General features: G+C 42.2%; 1 protein-coding gene and 1 pseudogene across 2 annotated transcripts in view; both read right to left on the reverse strand.

The window, feature by feature from the left end:
- The window catches only part of Gopc (golgi associated PDZ and coiled-coil motif containing), a 46,204-nt gene extending 33,199 nt beyond the window's left edge, over nucleotides 1-13,005 (reverse strand). Inside the window, exon 1 of one of the 2 annotated variants that reach the window (XM_028894944.2) lies at nucleotides 12,533-13,005. In XM_028894944.2, coding sequence (XP_028750777.1) covers nucleotides 12,533-12,820 — 288 coding nt within the window. In that variant the 5' untranslated portion in view covers nucleotides 12,821-13,005. The remainder of the gene's footprint in view (nucleotides 1-12,532) is intronic. The other variant, XM_028894945.2, reaches the window with a different exon arrangement.
- A 3,779-nt stretch (nucleotides 13,006-16,784) lies between these two features.
- LOC114710700 lies at nucleotides 16,785-17,385 on the reverse strand (annotated as a pseudogene).
- Between the last annotated feature and the right edge of the window lie 3,358 nt (nucleotides 17,386-20,743).

Raw genomic sequence — 20,743 nt, forward strand, 5'->3', positions numbered from 1 at the left:
CAGAAAGTTTAAATTCAGCAATTTAATCTACAACAACTTTTTTGTCTCTTTTCCTGCTGTTGTCTTTCCTGCTATGTCTGATTTTTTTTCTTGGCAATGTCTTCTAATGTACTTTTTCATTCTTTGCATTTCTTGTACACTGGAAGCTAGAACTAAATGCTTCTAGCCTTCTTAGTAAGAATATGGAGATGATGTGTATTTTCTAAGTGGATATATATAGTTTAGCTTTCTTACTATGTTTTGTATTTTAATCCACAAATAGCATGATATATTAATACATGTAAAATCTGTCATTAACAAAGAGATGCAAATGCAAATTAGATCTAATTATATCCTAAAAGGACAAGAAAAATGGGTCTTCAAATTGAATGTGGTCTATTGCATAGGTTCAGTTAAATGAAAGAATTTCCTCTTAGTTTGCTCAACACAAAAATAAATATTGGGCTGGAGAGATGGCTCTGTGGATAAGAGCACTGGTTGCTCTTCCAGAGGACACAGGTTCATTTCCCAGCATTCACAGCGTGACTTGAAACTGTCTGTACCTCCAGTTCCAGGGGATCTGACGCTCTCTTCTGGCCTTCATGGCTGCCAGACATGCACAGTTCACAGACATACAAGCAGACAAAACACCCATACATACAAGATAAAAAAAAAAAAAAGATGCAGGTATCAAAATCTTTAGTCTTATTTTGTATCTAGGGAATAAGACTGTTTCAGATTTACTCTAAATTCTGTAACATATACTAAACCCTTTCTTGCTTTAAATGTAAGCATTCTGCCAAAGAAAATTTAATCATGGATAAACTTTAGGTAGTGATTTTAGGTAGTGATTTAAAATTTCTTCATACTACTTAATGGTCACCCTTTAGCATGGCAGAACTCTAGAAAGGAACCTACAAGAACACAAAGACTATGATATTATGATGATGACAATATTTAGATAATGCAATCAAAGCTGCATATTTTCTAAGACTACCTAGGTGCTCAGTGGCCAAGCTATAAGCTGTATTCCTTCCTGCATCCAATCCTGATTTCCAGGGCAGCACTGTGAAGTATTATTATCAAGCAGGCAACCAGAGGAAAACCGTGCTTCTATCACTCCAGTATATGGTTAGTGCACTGACAATAGTCACACTCCCACAAAGCAAGCAGCTGCCTACCATATGGTAGGCAAGTATATTACCTCTACTTGTCATACTTAACTTTTTTTTTTTTTTACAGTTAAGGAAATGGAAATCAGGAACTAAACAGCTCACCCAAGACACACAGCCAAGCAAGATTTGAAGCTAGTTAAAAAAAAAAAAAAGCTTGAGGATCCTTTACCTCATTGTTGTAGACCATACCTTTCTCCCCCTCTCAATTGAATAGGAAGCTTTTGTTGTTGTTGTTTTTCGTTTTCCGAGACAGAGTTTCTCTGTGTAGCCTGGCTGTCCCAGAACTCATGCTGTAGACCAAGCTGACCTCAAACACAGAGGTCTGCTTGCCTCTGCCTCCTGATTGCTGGGATTAAAGGCATCATGCGCCACCACTGCCTGGCATAATATGAAGCTTTTTATTCAGAACAATTTCCTTAAAGATGTTTACAAAAGAAACTGTACGCCGTAAGTTTTCCTTGCTTGTCACTACTTTTTTATTCAAAGTGAACTGGCGGATACAGTTTTGCTTCAACTCTGTGTGTGCGGCTTGAGGGCATAAGGATTTGTCTGAGAATTCTGTACATGGATGCAGTAGGTTTTCATCAAGTCCACTCCCGATTCCCTCTTCTTGTGTGTTCCTTTCTTTCATTTAATCTTTTGTTTTTCAGGTTCACTGAGTCTATGCAGCACTGCCAGTATGTGCCTGGATCCATGGGGGGCAAGGGTTGTAGCTGCTCAGGGTTGAATCCCTGAGGAAAACTGACTTTCCTTTTCCCGGCAGCCATGGCTTGTCAATAGCTCCTCAGTTACACTGCAACTTTTATTCTGAGCAAACAGGAAACTACTGGGATTAACTACCTAAGTCTTTCTTAGCTCTGTTCACTTGGGTCAAAGAACCCTCTCTATGATGTGTGCACATCTAGCAGAGGTAGAGAAAGGAGGAAGAAAGGAAGGAAGGGAGGAGGGAGGAGGGAGGGAGGGAGGGAGGGAGGGAGGGAGGGAGGGAGGGGAGGAAAAAGAGTGAGAGATGATGTGAGCGAATAAATGCTAACTTTCAGTAAGGGAACAGAGATCACTGTGAATTTTTTGTGCTTAGGGTGACCAACTTAAAAACAACAGCTGATTTTAACCTTAATCAACACCCCAAGGGTGTTCTAAAGAAAAAGAATACCAGTTTTTTGTGGTGGCACAGACATTAAATCTCAGCACTCTGGAGGCAGAGGCAGGAGAGTCTGAGGCCAATGTGGTCTACAGAGTGAGTTCTAGGACAGTCAGAGCTGCAAAGTGAGGTCCTGCCTCAAAAAACAAAACAAAACAACAACAAAAACCCCTCCAAAACATGACATACAGATTTTCCTTGGTAGACATCTTTTCATTTTCTTACATCTGACCTGGAAGGTTCATTAAATCAACGCCAGGAAAAAGATTTTCTAGGACAGGGTCTCACAAGGTGGTCCTTGGATCACCAGTGTCAGCAAAGGAAGGAAGGGGTCAGCAGACAACTCAAGGTCGATGTCACCAGGCTTTGATCCTGTTTTCCTTCTCACAGTTTCACATCCAGCTTCAGCCCATGTGGGGTTGATCTTTTTGGGGGGCACATGGTTAGAAAACAAGCCTAACTTCTCTTCCACATGGAGACCACCTACCCGGCACCATTTATTGACCAAGGCTGTCCTTGACTCACTATGTATTCTCGCCAGCTTTTCAAGGGTCAGCTCACTGTAAATTGGGATGGCTCCGTCTCTGGGCTATTTCGGCATCATTGTGCTGCTGTCCCAGTGACTACAGTTTGGTGGCTTATTTCCCTTTCGGCTTTCACAACTGCTTTGGCTAGTCAGGCTTTTTTGTGGTTCTATACAAATTTTAGAGTTTGGCTTTTTTGTGTGAGGAATATCAATTGCACTGTGATAGGAACTGCATTAAATCTGTAGACTTCTTTGTGTAGTATCGATAGTTTAACAATATTCTTTCAACACTAAACACAAGGTATTTGTCCATTTTTTTGAGCCTTATTAAATTTCTTTTCTTGATTTTTTTTATTGGTATAAAACCTTAAAAGCACAGTGTGGTGGTCCCCATAGACTCATATATGGATGTTTGTTCCCAGCTGGTGGAACCATTTGACAAGGATTAGAAGGTGTGGCCTTGTTAGAGGAGGGATGTCATTCCAGTTAGCTCTCTCTGCCTAGTGCTTGTGATCAGATGTAAACTCTAGATTACTGTGCCAGCTCCACTGTCTGCCTGCTGCTGCCAGGCTCCCTGCCATGATGTCATGAATGCTAACCCTCTGGAACTATAACCCCAAATACACCCTTTCTTCTGTAAGTTGCCTTGGCCACGGTGCCTCTTCACAGCAACAGAAAAGTAATTAAGACACACAGTAGCAAAAGCAAAAATAAACAAAGGAACTATAACACACTAAAAACAGCCAAACGGGTTGAGGATTTAGCACAGTGGTAGAATGCTTGCCTAGCAAGCACAAGGACCTGGGTTCGGTCCTCAGCTCCGGGAAAACAAACAAACAAACAAAAAAACCAGCCAAACAAAACCCAACAACCACAGATCAGCCTACAGTGTGGAAGACTGTATATGCAAACTATACATCTGATAGGGAAATAACATCCAAAGCACACAAGGAACTAGAACTACTCCACAACAAACAATCACCTACCCCAGCTAAAAATGACACCTGAGTAGACATCTCACAAAATATTTAGAAACAGGTACAATTTTTTAAAAAAAGTGTAACAGCAAGGATCACTAGTGAACTAATAAAAATCAAATCAACAACAAAATATCACCACCACCACCCCAGTTAAAATGGTGACTATCAATGGAAATAAACCAAGAGAAACACTAGCAAGAATATGGGGCTGGGGGACGACAAATAGTATAGCCATCATTGAAGACAGTATGGTGTTTAAACAAACAAAGAAGCAAAACACCAAAGATACAACTACCTGCAAATTCACAATTTAGGTCTATCCAAAGGAAATGGAACCAGTACACACACACACACACACACACACACACACACACACACACACACACGAAAGCCTATGCTCACTGTAGCACTATTTGTTATAGCCAAGATAAGAAATCAGCATATGGGCTGGAGCAATGGCTCAGGGGTTGAGAGTGCTGCCTGCTCTTCCAGAGCTCCTGAGTTCAATTCCCAGCGACCACATGGGTGGCTCACAACCATCTATGAGATCCGGCATCCTCTTCTGGTGTCCAGGCATATGTGCATGCAGAACACTGCATATGTGATAAATCTTTTTTTTTTTTAAAGATTTTAATTATTTATAATGTATACAATATTCTGTCTGCACGAATCCCTGCAGGCCAGAAGAAAGCATCAGACCTCATTACAGATTACTGTGAGCCACCATGTGGTTGCTGGGAATTAATTAAACTCAGGACCTCTGGAAGAGCAGCAGCCAGACATTCTTAACTGCTGAGCCATCTCTCCAGCCCATGACAAATCTTTTTAAAAAAAGACAAAAAAAAGAAATCAGCCTAGGTACCCATTAATGGATAAAACAACAAACAAAAAGCAGTATATAAGATGTAGTACACACACACATACACACACACACAGGTGTATATACACACAATGGGACAGTATTCACAAATCAAAAGAATGTTATGTGGGCAGCCCCAGCAGCCAAGTCAGCAGAACCCGAATCTAGTAACTGATGGAAGCAGACGCAGAGATTCACAGCCAAGCACTGGGCTGAGCTCCTGGAGTCCAGCTGAAGAGAGGGAGGAAGGGTTATATGAGCAAGGGGGTTCAAGATCATGATGGGGAAATCCAGCGACACTAGCCTGAGCTAATGGGAGCTCATGGACTCTGATAGACAGTTAGGGAGCCTGCACGGGACCAAACTAGGCCCTCTGCATGTGGGAAACAGTTGTGTAGCTTGGTCTGTTTGAGGGGACCCTGGCAGTAGGATCAGGATTTATCCCTGGTGCATGAACTGGCTTTCTGGAGCCCACTCCTTATGGTGGGATACCTCACTCAGCCTTGATGGGGGGGGGGAGCTGGTCCTGCCTCAACTTGATGTGTCAGGCTTTGATGACTCCCCAAGGGAGGCCTTACCCTCTGAGGAGTAGATGGCGACATGGAGGGAAAGGAGGAGGAGGGGAGAGAGGGGGAACTGTGGTTGTTATGTAAAATTTAAAAAAAAATGTCGTGAAGCAACATGTGAGGTAAGCAACACGATAAGTAAAGTAAGTCAGACACAGGTAGCTGAATACTGCATGATCTCACTCATATGTGGCACCTAAAAAACTGTTTTCATAGAAGCAGAGGTTCAAGTGGTTACCAGGGACTTGAAAGGGGCGGGGGATATCAGTTAAATCTAATCACAGGTACAAAGTCATCGTCAGAGAGGAAGGATACATTCTGGAGCTCTACTGTAGTTAGATGCCTGGGGTTAACAATAATGTGTATATCTCAAAAGAGCTGGAAGAGCAGTTTTTACACATTCTTACCATAAAGAAATAATAAGTATATCAAAAATAAGGCTTATAAGTACAATCATTACATGTATGCATGCAGGCATACACGCAGACAGAACACTATACATAATAATAAATCTTAAAAAAAAAACTCGGAGAAAAAAAAGAGGTAAGATGTCCAAGGTCCCTATAAAGTCAATTTTATATATATTGCACATATAATTATATGTAATTAAAAGCTATGTGAAGGAAATTAAAAGACTACTCAGTAGAGGGGCGTAACCACTTTCTGCAAAGAGTTTCAGCCATTACTAAAGCATTCTCACACATGGGACACTCTCACAGTACAGGTCACTTTCACGATAATAAAATATGACTTGCTTTTTCCTAAGCTAATGTCTGTACCAACAATGCAAAAGCTCTGGAAAGTAAAGTGCTGACATCTGTGCACAGGCCATCAAGGGGCAGAAACTGCACCGGTGGTTGCTACTCTCTTCACTGCAGGCATTCAGCTTTAACGTGTTCCTAAACCAGGCGGGGGTGGCGCACGCCTTTAATCCCAGCACTCGGGAGGCAGAGGCAGGCGTTCTCTGTGAGTTCGAGGCCAGCCTGAGCTACAGAGAGAATTCCAGGACAGGCTCCAAAGCTACACAGAGAAACCCTGTCTCAAAAAATAAAAATAAATTTAAAAAAGCACCTAGGCATCTGCTTGACTTACAGACTGGACTTTTTTCTTTAAAGAACATCTTGACATGGGAGCAGGACCACGTAGCTGAGTGTGAAGATGGACACCTAATAATCAAAGAACATCTTGACATGGGAGCAGGACCACATAGCTGAGTGTGAAGATGGACACCTAATAATCCCAGCACCAAGAGGCTAAGCCAGGAAGACCACAATTAGAGGACAGCCTGGACTGCATAGTGAGACCTGTCTCAAAGACAAAATATGAAAAAAAGGGACAAACCACAGTTATTTAGATTAAAGTGTGGCAGAGAATGAATAGCACAGTATTTGTGACTAAAGATAAAACGAGTTTTTAAGTGAAAACTGGAATCCTGGAAAACTTGAAATCCATCATCATGAACTTGATGACTTCCCCAAATCTCGGGATTTTCTTGATGATGTGGGAAACACTGACAAATTTAATACTTAAATATTCTGTAAGTTTTTGTATCAAAAACTGGAGAACCTTAAAAAAAATCAGCAAGTCATTTTAAAAATGATCCGTCCATTACAAAATCATCCCTGAATAAAGAACCACTCAACCTACTAGACAGAACAGTATTTACTAATGTAACAGTGGGGGAGGGTACAGGAGGGTAGTCAGGTGGCAGATATAAATACAAAGATGTAGGCAACAAAGGAAAAAAGTACAAAGATAAATATGTATGAAAATGTCATAATAAAACTCACTATTTTGTACACTAAAAATAAAACAATTTAAAAACAAGCCCATTATTTGAATAGTTCATTTTATTGCTTTGAGACTCTACATTACAGCCAATCTTTAAGAAACAATCTCATCAGGAGGCAGAGGCAGGTAGATCTCTGAGTTTGAGGCCATCCTGGTCTACAGAGCAAGTTTCAGGACAACCAGGGCAACAAAGAAAAACCCTGTCTCAAAAACACAAAAATCGAAACCAAAACAAAACAAAAAAACAACCCAATCATATGTCTATAGCCACACACCCTGAATACACCAGATGTTGTCTAATCTCAGAAGAAATTATCTCATCACCTCTTTAAGAAAGTTATTCTGCAACAGTCTCGCTCCTGGCTGGTCTGGAACTTGCTATGTAGCCCAGGATGGTCAGTAACTCACAGGGATCTGCCTGCTTCTAATCCTGAGTTCTTATCAACTTTTACCACCAGAGAATATCAACAATTGCCTGAAGGGGCTATCAAAATACTCCTCCCTACCAAGCTACAAATCTGTCTGGTCATACTTTTTTCTATGAACAAAAAGCTATAACAATAAAACTGAATACAAAAACAGATGTAAGAATCCAACTATTACCCATTAAGCCAGATGTTAAAAGATTTGAAAAATACAGAAAACAATGTTATTCTGCTCATTAATTTTACGTGGCTTTGAAAAAGCTATTTTAAATTTAAAATACTATTAACATTAATATGGTGGTGGCATGCCTACCATCACAACACTTGGGAAGCCAAGGCAGGGGAATCCCAAGAGGCCAGCATAGACTACAAACTGAAACCTATTTACTGTCCATCCCCATCCAGATTAATATATATTAATATTTACAACTTATTTTCAACTTCTAAAACAGTAGTCACACACACACACACACACACACACACACACACACACACACACACACTAAAGCTCTCTGGGGTCCCCAAAATTTAAGTGCCAAGGGGTCCTGAAATAAAAAAGGTGAGAATATTGTCAATGCTTTCGAAAGGTCTGTGTCTGTCAAATGCACCATGAGCTCTCACCCATCACTGTACTTTCCACTTCCTAGTTTCTCTGCTTTATACAATGTGGGATAATATTTCCCTATCTCCTAGCTTAATTTCTATTAATCCATTATGTTTTAGGTTAACAGAAATTTCTTCAGGGAGATGGAGATAGGGGGATCTGAGATTCAAGGTCACCTTTGGATATAATTATGAGGTTGAGGCAGCCAAGATTTCAAGAGGTCCTGTTTCAGAAATAAAAATAAAGGAGCTGGGGAGATGGTTCAGTTGATAAAATGCTTGCTCGGCAAGAATGTGGACTGGAGTTCAGATCTCCAGCACCCAAGTTAAAAGTCAGGCATGGAAGGGTGCCTGTAACCCCAGGACTGGCAAGTGGAGACAGGGCATCCCATGGGCTTGCTGGCCAGCCCAGTTTAACCAAATTGACAAGCTCCAGGTTCAGAGAGAGACCCTTCTCAAGACATGAGGAAGATACCTGATGTTGAGCTCTGTCTTTTACACACACACACACACACACACACACACACACACACACACACACACACACCAAATAAAACAGCACAAGCTTAAAGCTGCATGAAGACAAGTATATCATCAGCTTAATGTCAACCCAACTTCTGACCACGGCTTACCACTTCTCTACTAATGATTTGACAATAAATCAGTTTAAAGAGATAGTAGTTCAGCTACTGTGGAAGAAAGACATGCTGTAGAAGGTATATTTTTGACTCTGGAAACAGGATGTCATGTAGCCCAGGATGGTCCTGAATTCAATGTGTAGCTGAGGGTGCCCTTGATCCTCTTCTCTCCACTTACACAGTGCTGAGATTATAGACAAGGGCCACCATGCCCAGCCTAGGTGGGCTAGGTTTTGCTGTTATTTCTTAAAAGGATAGAATAAGCAGAGCTTACATTCCAAAACAGAGGTGAATTATTTTAAGGCATTGGTTCATAGCCTTTGCTCCTCTATGGCTATTACTGCCATTGCAATTGATATTATACTGGTGACTCAAGCTGGGCCCCAATCAAGTGGCTCACCACAGCAGGAATTCTCAGGTAGGTAGGAAATTTGAGAGAGTTATTTTAAAATGGCACCACCTCAATATAATCTTATTTTTTTTTCTTCAGTTGCCAACCCTTTATGTACATCTCTTGCCAAATACAACTTACAGCAAAAAGCTATGTGGATGGTACTTATATTTAATTTAAAAGGGAACCTATGATTTTTTTTTTTTCAGTAAAAATTGTTTTCCTAACCACTAGGTTAATCTGAAGTGTAGTATAAAAACACAAGGACTGGGTAAAGTGGCAATTTGGAAGGAAACAGAAGACCAATTTATATGGGTTGTTTGTTTTCTCTTTTTTCCCCCTTTTTCTTTTCTTTCTTCCTTTCTTTTCTTTTCTTTTTTTTTGAGACAGGGTTTCATGTAGCCCAGGCTAGCCTTAAACTTCTGATCCTACTGCCTCCACCACTGTACTGGGATTACAGATATAAATTACCCACACTGGAGTTTTGTGTGACTTGAGAATATAAAAACATTTTACTATAAGGTGGTTTAATATTAATCTCTAAAACCACTAAACTTGATGTACATTTGTTACACAAACAGTAAGCAGCTTCAAATATTATTTCAACATCCATACAGAATAGTTAAAAGAACTAGTTCATTTGTTTATTGAGACATAATTAAAATAGAGTAAGAAAGCATCAAAATCTCTTATAAGATTTCGATACTGAGAATCTCAGTAGACTGTCAACAGTTTACAGAGCATGCCCCGAAATTCTGTGTATAGCATACTAGGTCTACTCTGAAAGGTGTGGCTAGCCATAAGTCATTTCACAGCAGTACACAACTATTCTATGTAAAGTTCATAAGATGTTTCATGTGTAAAAATGAACAGAGATGAATCATGAATAGTTGCAAATACATATAAACAACAAAAATCAAATTATTGCCCTCACCATTTTCTAAGATCTCTGAATCAAGAGTTACATACACCCTGAAAAATACTCACATTGTGATATGCTAGCATTTCTTTTCCTTCCTTCCTTCCTTCCTTCCTTCCTTCCTTCCTTCCTTCCTTCCTTCTTTTCTTTTCTTTTCCAAGAAAGGGTTTCTCTGTGTAGCACAGGCTATCCTGGAACTTGCTCTGTAGACCAGGCTGGCCTCAAACTCATAAAGATCCACCTGCCTCTGACTCCTGAGTACTGGGATTAAAGGAGTTCACCACCACACCTGGCCTTAGCATTTCTTCTTCTTTTTTTCCCCAAGACTAGGTATGTGTAACATTCCTGGCTGTCCTGGAACTTGCTTTGTAGACCAGGCTGGTCTCAAACTCACTGAGATCCGCCTGTCTCTGCCTCCCAAATGCTGGGATTGAAGGCGTGTACCACTACAGCCCGGCCTTAGCATTTCTTATTTTAAGAAATAATGCTACTTCCTAAGATGGGACATAGACTCCGAATATGTAAATACAATTTCTGAAGAAAAAAAAAAAAAGGAGAACCAGCCGGGCATTGGTGGCGCATGCCTTTAATCCCAGCACTTGGGAGGCAGAGCCAGGCGAGTTAGAGCCAGCCTGGTCTACAGATCCAGATCCAGGAAAGGCACAAAGCTACACAGAGAAACCCTGTCTCAAAAAACCAAAAAAAAGGCGAACCTTCATAAGTTATAACATGCATGATCTACTACTTAGAAAAATACTCCTTTAAAGTATTTAAGAATTTTTAAAAAGTTGAGCACCTATTAGTCATAGAAAAATTCTCTTTTTCCAAAATCAGATTTTATAGCTAACAACAGAAAGCACTATTATTTAGCTTCCTTTAGTCATTTTTTAAAAAAAACAAGTTGGAAATTGTTTTATTCTTTAAAAACTAGTTATCAGCAACACATGGTTAAAGATGTAAATGACATGTAAGTTCTCGTGTGATAAAAGCTACTCATCTTTGATCTTTAAAGTTAAAATACTATTTTAAAAGCCACCAAATGCAATTTTACTACCTGAAAACTCAGCTGCTAGTAATTACCATTCATTGAAAAAAAAAATCAAGAGACATTTTCTCTTATCTGTACTTAATATTTTGTTTGTTCGTTTGTTTGTTTGTTTGGGTTTATTGTTGTTGCTGTTGTTTTCGGACACAGGGTTTCTCTGTGTAACAGTCATGGCTGTCCTGAAACTCACTTTGTAGAGCAGGCTGGCTTCGAACTCACAAAGGTCTACCTGCCTCTACCTCCCAAATGCTGGGATAAAAGGCAAGTACCACCACTGCTCAGCTATCCTTAATACTTTTACATAAACTTTCATCCCAACCTTTTCAGAAAGGAACCATAAAATCCTAAATATGTAAATAGATGCTAATTAAATACTAGTGGCACCATGTTTTTCACAGTTAACTAATATGGAAGGTTGATAATCACTAAGCAATGACAGGAAACAAATCTGGCATACACACCTAATCTGGACACAATGGGCACTATCATTATTACAGATAGCAGTAGTTAGCTCTTTGGAAAGCTAAGGCACATACAACTTCACACATCACAGATTATCTCATTTTTTTAAATCCTGTTTAAAATGAAAGACTTTTCTCTGTTTAAATTGTCTATTTCTAAAGTGCTTTCCACATAATGTTAATACACCATGATATTTCTAAATCTTGTACCACTGCCGTTTAATTTTTTACACAAAATGGGAGGCTTGGAATTTTTGTCTTGGAATTTCCCCACCCTCTGATTAGAGGCCAAAGCAAGAGACTGTCTTTATATACTCTAAAATGTCTAAAATTTGGGAAATGCTGTAAAGTACAAACACATATACCTCAAAGTTGGAAGTTACTTGAATATTGACAGGGAGCTCTGAAGACATATCTGTCTGTAACTGAAGGACCAAGTGTGAAAGTAACCCAAGAAGGACAGTAGTAACATACATTCCATTCCATTTCCCTAAGAACTTCCCCTTAAAGTTCATGCATGGCTCTGTAGTACAGTCACGGACGTTGATCTGGGCTATATCAGATGAAAATAATCAGAGCTGCATCGGTCTGAAAACATATCAACCTAGCTTATCATGATCAAAGCTGGTCTGCAAAAGTCACACGTCCAAAGGAGGGCTGAGGTAGTATTTCCCCGACAGACGATCTTGGTTAATGTGACACTTACAGGGCAGATAGTGTGATTAGCTCCTGTTCCCTCCTCAGTGAGATGCTGGGAGGTGGATGACAGAGCCAGGAGACCCACACGTCGGTCTCCATCCTTTTCCTCCCCCACCCGCTCCTCACTCCTTTGCTTCACACACACACACACACACACACACACACACACACACACACACACACACATATAAACGCACTCTCGATTACATTCGAAGCTGAGAGGTGTCCCGGGGGACAGTTTTACAGGGTCGTTTTCCTGGCGCGTTAAATGGGAATCTAACGCCCTGGGACAGCCTGGGGTTGAATGCCATTGCTGCCAGCCCCCGAGGCTCACCTCTAGCTTGTGGTTGATCTGGGACACAGTCTGGGCTTTGTGGCAAAGCTGCGCAAAGCAGGAGCTAAGGCTGGTCATCTTCTGTCGCCCCTCGTAAGTGATGTCCGCCTGGTCCGGATCGATCTCCCCCAGTAGCAGATCCACATCCACGAAGGCCTTGTCGAACTCCTTCTCCAGCACCTCCAGCCACCGGAACATGGACACCCCGCCAGGGGAGACCCCCACAGGGCAGGAGGCGCCCCCTGGGCCGCCGCCGGCTCCCGCCGGGCATGGGCCGCCCGCCGACATGGCGCCGTCCAGGGCCTCGCCGACTGCTGCTCACCCTGGCCGCCGGCCCCGCGCGGAGGGAACTGCTAGCACCGCGGCGCCCCTCGCGAGCGCACCCAAGCCCCGCCGGTGCCCTCGCTCCCCTCGCGCCGCCAACGCCGGCGGCAGCGCAGCGCCGGAGCCGCAGAGACAGCGCGGCGGAGGCAGCGACGGCGCCACACGGAAGACCCGCCCGCATCCCGGCCCGCCCCCGCCGCGCATGCGTGGCGGAGCCCCCGGGCGAGCGCGGCCCAGAGGGAGGAAGTGGGCGGGGCCGTGCGAGAGCTTGGCCAATGAGAAGCCCCCGCCGGCCTGTCTGCGGCCATATTGACAACTGGCAAAGCCCGGGGAAGCCGAGGGATGCGCTGTCTACGTGCGAGTGGGAAAGGCCGGAGTGAAGGAAGGGTTCCAAACCGCAGAGGGGGGACTGGCGTCCGCCAATTCGGCTTCACAGTGGGCGGGAACCGGTCCACAGACATCTGGGAAAGTCGCCGCTTCCTGGGTGTCAAGGAGCTCGGGGTGGGAACGCTGAGGGCCGTGTGAGCATGCGCAATAGCCACGTTTTTGCCTTCGGCTTTCGTGTCTCACTTAGGGTGGGGTGGGTGGGTACACTGGCTGTTCTTGGTAAACCAGACCGTGCATTCCAGTTAGAAACTGCCTGAAGCTGTCCATGACCGGGTTTTCGCTGAATCAATGGCCCATTCTTGTGTGGTTGACCAGTGTGGGTTCAGGGCCTACACGTTGTCACATGCTAGCTGCTCCACCTCTGTGGTGTTACCTAACTCGGCAACCTAGTTGCCAAAATTCACTTCACTTAGTATTAAGGCAAAGTGAAAGCGTTAATACTTGGGACATGGCACTCATCTTACAATATCACAGATCTTATATTTCTAAAGCAGCTACTTGGGATGCTGTGCTTATCGTCTAAACTAGTACAGTGCCGCCTTCCTGTGTCGCTTTTATATGTTCATAAAAATTGAATACATGTCCCGGTTGAGGCGCTTGAGAACATGCAATCTAGTGAAACGACCCTCACTTAAGCTGAGCTCATAAGCTAGGGAGGCTCGCACAATTTTTAATTCCAATGATATGTGCATTTGGGAGCATTTAACAAGGGCTCTCTTTACATCCTGCCTCCCATCTCTTCCACTCCCCACCTCCACCTCTGTCTAGTCCAAGAGTAGACAGTCTGGAAGGGAAAGGAGAAGCCAGTCCAATTCGAGTAGACTGGTAGGAACTGTGACTCCCACCTCGCCTTCAGAAGTTTTTGGAGACTGAGTCCAGAATGTTTTGTAAACTGTTCTTGGAATCAATCATCAGTTAAAACCTGTGCCTCTAATCAAAGTAGTACCAATAAGAATTAAGAAACAACAGATTTAGTTTGCATTGTGGGTACCAAATGCAAGGCTGGTTAGCGTCAAGTAATAAAGTATTTTGGCTTCAGCGAACTTAGCTAAGTGAAACCTATGCGATCCTCCCGTTGAGCATAAGCAGAGACTGTCTCATAAGGCCTTAGTACACATCTTAGTATAAAACTTCCCATCATCTTCCAATGTCGCTTGTATTTTGTTTTATTTTATGCATATGGTGTTTTGCCTGCATGTATGGTATTTCTGTGTACCACATGCATGCTTGGTGCCCAGGAAAGCCAGAATAGAGTACTACATCCTCTGGAACTGAAGTTAAAGATGTTAGCTATCATGTGGGTGCTAGAAACCAAATTCTTCTGCAAGAGTAGCCAGTGCTCTTACTGAGCTCTCTCTCCAATCTTCCTACCTCCCCCTCCTACAGGTTTGTTATATTTTCTTGTGCAATATTTGCAAGAACATTGAGGAAGCTCCAGGCTATTTTCCCTAGTGATACTTCCTCCCGCCCCCAGAAACTTGAAATAAATTAAAAATTACTGTGTGAGAATAGTAAAATACTTAAAACTACAATAACACTAGCTCTCAATTATTAAGGACGTGCTATATGTCAGCCATTTCTTTGATTCTCAAAAAATCCTGTGTTAGGTATAATTACTCTGTTATAAATGAATTGTAGGCAGATTAAGCATTTTAGTAATGCCACAAAGCAGATATTTCAATGTAGGTATCTTTCTTACTAGTCTTTCATGTTAACAATAGGACACAGAAGAATAGGGAATCCATGTTACTAGTGTGAAAAATATTTCCCAGGTGTATACACATTCAACTATAACAACATATAAAAATGTAGTTCCCATTATAATGTTGCTTAGTTTAGATAAACCACACAAATAAAATTTGTGTTTCTTTAAGAGTATTAAACTTAGTACTTATCATGTGAGAGACTCCGAGCTGCATTTTGTGTTTATGGACCAGTGTTCTTATGGCTGGCGAATATCCTAATTTTCAGCATTGTAGAACTCAGCTTCATTTCTGTCACAGCCTTTACAACTCCAACAATCATACCTTGGATGCCTCAGGCTAATTTCATGTCAGATTGTCCCCTCTCGTTATCATGCTAATGTAGCAGCTGCATCCTGTGTGCTCACCATCTCGGCAGCCAGTGATGATTTTAAGTGCTCATGAGATTTCCTAATAGAATGTTTTGTCCACTTTGATTGGGGATTTTGCAATTCTGCAAGTCACAGTAGACCAGGACCGTGGAGAAGAGGCTCCCTGGTCAAGTGCTGCCATCTGTTGTCTGTGTGCTCTAGCTGCATTTATTGCTTTGTCTTCGCTGGGATTGGGACTTGTCTTGTTCGTTTCAGTACTTGTGACGCTGGTTTTCACGCAGCTTTAAAAAGACTGTGATATCTCTGTTTTCAGTTGGATTGAAAGATACTTCCAATAACTCATCAATCATGCTTGTGTGATTTAAAATAAAATCACTAAACCAGTTCGGTTTTATTTTGTCATGGTTGTTTTGAGACGAGGTTCTGCTATGTATCTTTGGCTGGTCTGGATCTTGTTGTATAGAGCAGGCTAGCCTAAAACTTCTAGCAATCTTCCTGTCTCTGCCTCACAATTGCTGGGATTCAGACACGAGCCACCACACACAGCTTGACAGTTTTGTTCATATTGAGTGTCACTACTAAAGACAGAGTGAGGACCGAGGAAATTAGAGACAGAGGGAAGATGCTGATGGGTTCTTTGGTAGCTAGTTGGTAGCTGTGAAGTTAGTGAATGGTATAGATTTTTCTAGAGCACCCCCAACTCTAATGATGCTGGGAAGTCTATGGAAAACCTGCCTTGCACGGGATAGGGAGACCATCAGTTTTAACTCTCCTGTGTTCCAGGCTTTATCTTAAGTATCTCTTGTTCCTGTTAATTTCCTGTAACCCTGCCAGGAATAGAAAAAGAAATTAAGTACTTTAAAAAAAAAAAACACAATGAGAAAGTTCACTGCAAGTTCACGTTCTAAACAGTGAGAGTGGGGGCTGTGGAGATGGTTTACCAGGTCAGGGCAATGCTATCCAACCGTGAGTACCTGAGTTAAAATCCCAAGCATCCACATGAAAAAGCTAGGCCTGGTCTCATAAAACACACAGAGTAAGAAATAAGAAAATTATACCACTAACAAATGAAAAGCATGTTTTTCTCCCAGTCATAGCAAAATACATATATACATATTTATAAAGGCATAAGCTATTTCCAATATAACATGGTTTTGTTTGCTGAATGTCTTTAAATAAGATTCACCAGCCAAAAGAGTAAAAAAAAACCACTGTTTCTCAAGAAAATAGTGTTTCAAATGGAGTACATTTTCTTTTTTATATTTTTGGTTGAAAGAGTCTTACTAGCCGCTGTTCTCAAACTTGGGAACTAACAATCCTCCTCTCTCGGCCGCATGGAAGATTCTTCAAGAGGTAGTTGTGAACTGACTGCAGGGTAGGTACCTTAATAAAGACCATGGCATCTTGATGTTCTTTCATACTCACACTCTTGGAAGGAGTTGACTCTGTCATTGGGGTAAAGTGTGCTTAGATTTGTAAGAACTCAGGCTGCACTCTGGCCGCTTACTGGAATTCTTTAGTGTGGGTCTCCGGACACTGCATCTCACACCAGCTGATGGGAGCCATCTGGACATCTGATTCACTGTCTGCTACCACCACCCCTAACTCATTTTCAGCAGTGGTCAGCAGGTAATTGGACTGTGCATCACCAAGGGAGATAACTTTGGGCAAAACTATGTCACCTGAGCGGAAACTCTTGTAAATTTCAACCTTGTCTTTTTCAGTTGCTCGGATATCTTCCTTGCGAATAGCTCCTCGAAAAGCATTTTTTAGTGGTGTGGACCCCACATATAAGATGTGTACTTTGGCAAAACGTGAGCTGAGGCTAGAGACCTTACAGGTGACAGCAGCGCCCACATCTGGAAGTAGTTGGGACTCTTGTTTCTCTCATCACAGACACCACAGGAAGCGCGCCCTGCCGTTCTTGCTGCTGGTCTCCCTCAGGCAGCCGGCCAGCGACAAAAAGATGTAGCCGGTGCCCGGTGTAGGTGCCGCTACCCGGGTGCCTTCCTTCCTCCAAGTCACACAGACGTTCGCTGGGGATGCAGTATCTCACAGGTGGTGCCATGCTTGTCCCTGTCCCAAACCCCGAAATTAAGTACTAACTTGATAGTTGTAGACAGTTGTATGAAGAATAAAGAAATGCAAGGAAAGTTCGTTGCCATTTTATTTGAGCCACGTGGGAAAACCTCAGACTATTGTACTTATTTTCTCTATTACACAAAACTGCTACAATTTATAGTTTTAAAAATGTCATGCAAGAGAAGCATTTCTGGGTGGTTGGTTCAGCCTCATTCTTCCTCTGTTCGTTTCTTTTACTATAAATGGGGAAACTGATTGTTGGCATATTCGAAAAATGTGAGAATTTTAGTGGAGTAATTTAGGATTAGCTCAGCCACTCTGCCTCCCTTCTTTCTCCTTGTGGGAATATATGGACTCCATTCCCAGTTAAGTTTCTACAAATGTCTGCAATAGCTCTTTGTGATACTCATTTGCAACACCTTAGACTGTAAGCCCTAATCTGTAACGTGCTTATCCTGAAATCTCAGGTGCTGGCCTGGGAGACGGCTCAGTGAGTAATGTGTTGGCTGTCCAAGAATGAAGGCCCAAGTTGAGGCCCTTAGCCCCTTCTTTTAAGAAGTCAGATGTGGTGATGGTGTGCATCTGTGATCTCAGTGCTGGGAGGCAGAGACAGGAAGACTCTGGGGCTTTCTGGTCAGCCCATCTAGCCGGATCAGTGAGGTCCAGTTTTGGTGAAAGACATTGCTTCAGAAACTGAGTTAGAGAACGACAAAAGGACACACTTAAAATTACCCTCTAGCCTCTCTATACATGAATGGGCATGTGTATTGGTGCGTGTGCACATACATACATACACACACACACACACACACACACACACACATACACACACACACATACACACACTCACACGCACGCACGCACACACTTAAAAAGAAAAATCTCAAATTCTAACCTAGAATCTGGACTTTAGGAGGAATGTTGTAACTATGGATAACTTTGATAGTTAAGATAGTCTACTATTTACCTAGGAAAATCTAAAAGCACTTCCTTTTCAAACATACCTTTAATATAACAAAACATAGCTAAATAAAGTTTTGTTTTTGTTTATTTGTTTGCTTGTTTTGAGACAGGGTTTCTCTGTGTAGTTTTGGTGATTGTCCTGGATCTCGCTCTGTAGAGCAGACTGGCCTCGAACTCCTAGAGATCCGCCTGGCTCTGCCTCCTGAGTGCTGGGATTAAAGGCGTGCGCCACCGCCGCCCGGCTAAATAGACTTTTATATTGTCTAATGGGTTAGAGATATTTCTAAAATGCACATTAGTCTTTAAATGTTAAGTAACATTTTTAATTTGAAGAGAAAGATTTATTTAACAATATTCTGTCTTAGTTATTAAGTCCGGTATAATTAAGTTTCAAGAATTATTTTTCCTGTTCCACAATTGAAGCTTCCTAGACGCTGTATTTTGTGTATAGATTTTTTTGTATAGAGACAGACTTAAAGTCTGACAAACAGTTGTCAATCCCTGTTACTGTATCTGTTTTCCTTTGTACTGCTAAGGCTAGCCTGAAGCTCTCTTCTCCACTGTGAGCTGCTCCACACTCTTCGTTTACCCTCTCCCACGGCTCATTATCTAGGCCACTATCATCAATGGCTATCAGCATTTACCGGTCATTGATTCTCTCTCTTTATTCCCTGTCAAGTTACTGTTTACTTCTCAGGCTGTCAGTCTTTACAGACCAAACACAAACTCACCCTCATTAACCCCCTTCATTTATGTTTCTAACAGGTTACTTCTACAAGCACCCTCCCCGCATGAAGTACGTTTTAAACGCCCTTCAACGTTTTCTATTTCTTTGTACTTTGATTTTAAAATACAAGAATGCTTCGACACAACTTTTTCTGAGACTTGCTTTGTAGCCCAGGCTGGTTTTGAACTCACTATTCTTCTGCCTCAGTTGAAGGCTGAAGCCGTAAGAATGCACCACCATTCCCAGCTAGCTCCATTTTATAGAAGGAAAAAAAAAGTGAAGGGCAGAGTGCATTTTTTTCTGCTTCACTTTAACACATATAACACATGCCCAGAATAAACCATTTTGAAAGAATCATGTACACATTAAAAAAAAAAATCCAAGTTTTTTTTTTTTTTTTTTTTTTTTTTTTTTTTTTTTTTTTTTTTTTTTTACCTAAGAAATCCGTGTGTCCTTATTTTTGAAAAGCTTTCTGTTTACCGTTTGGCTAATCAGTTTGTAGTCAGACCAGGAGCTGATACCCCTAGTACCAGATCAGGTGCAATTTAGGGAAGTCAGTTTCTTTTCTGGATTTCAGTTTTCTAAGGATAGCAGAGGAATTAAAACTCATCAAAATGTCACAAACAAGAGTCAAATCCTCGATTTAACATAACAGGGATAATCATTTAAAAGAAATTTCTCCAGAGTTCTTCATGATGTCTTTTTGTGGTAATGGCTCCCCAAAATATTCCAAACAAGATATTATGTAACTTCAGAGTGCAGGCCACTCTGAATCAGGAAATGAATCAGGAAAGGTCAATATCCATTTGAGTTTCCTGAAGCTTTTCTTTTTTAAACAGTGGCGCTACTGATATTTTGGACTGCAAGAATTCCTCCCTATGGGGGACGGCTTGTCCACGTAGGATGTTTAGCAGCATCCCTGCTTGTTACCACTGGAAGCCAGTGACACCGTCCCTTCCCTGACAGCTTCATGTTTCACTTTGCAGGATGTCTCAGGAAGGGCCCTTATGCTATTGTTCTTGATCCTGGTCATAACTTAAGGAAAACTTTCTCACCACGCCCAGAGTCCTGGAAACCCTGTAAACAAAGGGAGAGGAATTCCTCGCAGCAGGAACCCAGTTGGGTGGCACCTGCCTGGGTTTCCAGATACAACAGCCACGTCGACAAGCGGTGGAATCTACATCATAAATCTGAACAGGACCTGGGGAGAAGCTGCTGCTGGGAGCTGGAACCATTGTTGCCATGGAGAACTCCGGCTGATGTCAGGGTCATCTCTTCTGGGAACACTGGCCAGGGAGCTTTATTAAAATTTACTGTTGCTACCACAGCCGTTCCTATTGATGGCAGCTTCATTCCTGGGCCTTTCATTAACTCGATTCAAGCAGCTTTTCAGGAGCCACGTCTTCTCGTGGTGACTGGTTCCAGGGTTGAGCAGCAACCTCTCCTAGAGGCATCTTACATAGGTAGATTCTCCCGTGCAATGTGGAACATGGCCATTCCACGCAGCAGGAGAGCTCCCCCTGCTGGTGTGATAGGTGCATGATGGCTGACCTTTAGCGATGAGAAAGCAGAGGAAGGGATTGCTGAAAAGTCTGTGACCAAGGAGGAAGGTCAGGGTGTACGTAGGGGCTTTGCTACCTCCCCGAGTTCTCTG

This window comes from Peromyscus leucopus, chromosome 8a (genome assembly GCF_004664715.2).
Source record: "Peromyscus leucopus breed LL Stock chromosome 8a, UCI_PerLeu_2.1, whole genome shotgun sequence".
Classification (NCBI taxonomy): Eukaryota; Metazoa; Chordata; class Mammalia; order Rodentia; family Cricetidae; genus Peromyscus; species Peromyscus leucopus.